We start from the raw sequence: 1,576 nt of genomic DNA, 5'->3' as shown, positions 1-1,576 counted from the left end.
GATTGTGGTGGTGGTGATGATTTGTTGTTGATTGTCGTGGTGGTCCTGGTGGTGGTGATGGTTTGTTGTTGTGATTGTGGTGATGGTGTTATTGTAACTATTGTTGTTTTTGTTGCTGCTGCTGCTGTTGCTTTTACTACTGTTGCTTATAATATTGTTGTTGTTGCTGTTGCTTCTTTAATTACGTTGTTTAGTGCTGTTTGTTCTTGCTGTTGTTGTTACTGCTGCTGCATCTTTGTTGTTGATATTGTTTTTGTTGTTGTTATTATTATTGTTTTTGTTGTTGTTGTGGTTGTTATTCTTATTGTGCGCCACTGCACAGTGACTACCTGCAATGGCAAGTTTGAGAAATTATTTGGCATCAATGTTTTATTGTTCATCTTTTGTATCTCTATCTGCGTGTGTGTTAAACTACGTCAAATGAGGTTATTGATATTGTCAGTAAGCTAGTTCATTTGTCTTGCTTTTCGATGAGAAAAATGCCCATCTATTGTGTCAGGGGTGAAGATGGAGAAAACATGGCCGCTAAAGCTTTCTCACTTCCAAAGCTTGAGCGGCCTTGGAAACTGCAAATTGACATATTTTTATGTCTGTAATCAACATATTTTTTCAGTTAAATGCACACAGAAATGTATTTTTAAATAGACATAAATAGTGCGGAGCTAAAAGAAAAATAAATAGAATTCGATGAAAATTGCAGAACAGCAGAAAAAAAATTGTTTCTTTGATTTCATTATTTTGACGAGCGCCTGATTCACCATGATGCCACACATTCATTTATTAATTCATTTTAAAAATAAAGAAGAAAATTGTATTGTTATTGTATTTTTTCTCCATTGACCAGCGACCCCATCGACCTGAGCCAGGAGACCCTGAACATGCGTCAAGTGGTGGTCAAGCTGCAGCGTATCTCCGGCAAACCCGTTCCCTTGACCAACCAGCGCCAGGCACGTGCCCTCATCTTGACCCTTGACGCGTCATCCGAGTCCGTGACCAGGCAGATGCAGCTGGAGTCTTTCGTCAGCATGGTCAACTCCGGACAGGTCAGCTACGCCATGCTCAGACTCTGGAGGTCACCCATCCCCGAGCTGGACAACCAGGAATGGCAGGTGAGAGACAGGCGTAGGTTTAATTACTGAAATTAACTCAAATTATCTGTTTTTGCACGTGCACACGAACACTCACGCAAACACACACAAGAGACACACACGCACAAATACACACACACGCACACATACGCACACACACACACATACACACACATACTCACACAAACACATGCATACATAAACATAATATCCACAAATACACACATGTTCTTTACACAAATGCACACACATAATATATTCAAGCATACACACAAATGTATACGTGTAAGCACACACATGCACAAAGACAAACACACAAACAGACGCGCACACGCACATACACTCACACACACACACACACACACACACACACACACACACACACACACACATACACACGCACACAAAGCGAAGCAAAGCAAAGAAAAGCAAAAGTTGGACGATACGTCGAACACTAAAAACCAATATTACTCTTAGTCGACAACCAC

The 1,576-nt window shown here is 40.8% G+C and overlaps 1 protein-coding gene across 1 annotated transcript in view; it reads left to right on the top strand.

Moving 5' to 3' along the window:
- The window catches only part of LOC101857918, a gene marked incomplete at its 5' end in the record, with an annotated part of 35,273 nt that overhangs the window by 2,697 nt on the left and 31,000 nt on the right, over positions 1 to 1,576 (top strand). Inside the window, 1 exon segment of the mRNA XM_013084099.2 lies at positions 845 to 1,109. Within this exon segment, the coding sequence (XP_012939553.2) occupies positions 845 to 1,109 (265 nt within the window).

Source organism: Aplysia californica, unplaced genomic scaffold, assembly GCF_000002075.1.
Source record: "Aplysia californica isolate F4 #8 unplaced genomic scaffold, AplCal3.0 scaffold00012, whole genome shotgun sequence".
Classification (NCBI taxonomy): Eukaryota; Metazoa; Mollusca; class Gastropoda; order Aplysiida; family Aplysiidae; genus Aplysia; species Aplysia californica.
This window is presented reverse-complemented; position numbering and strand designations above follow the sequence as displayed.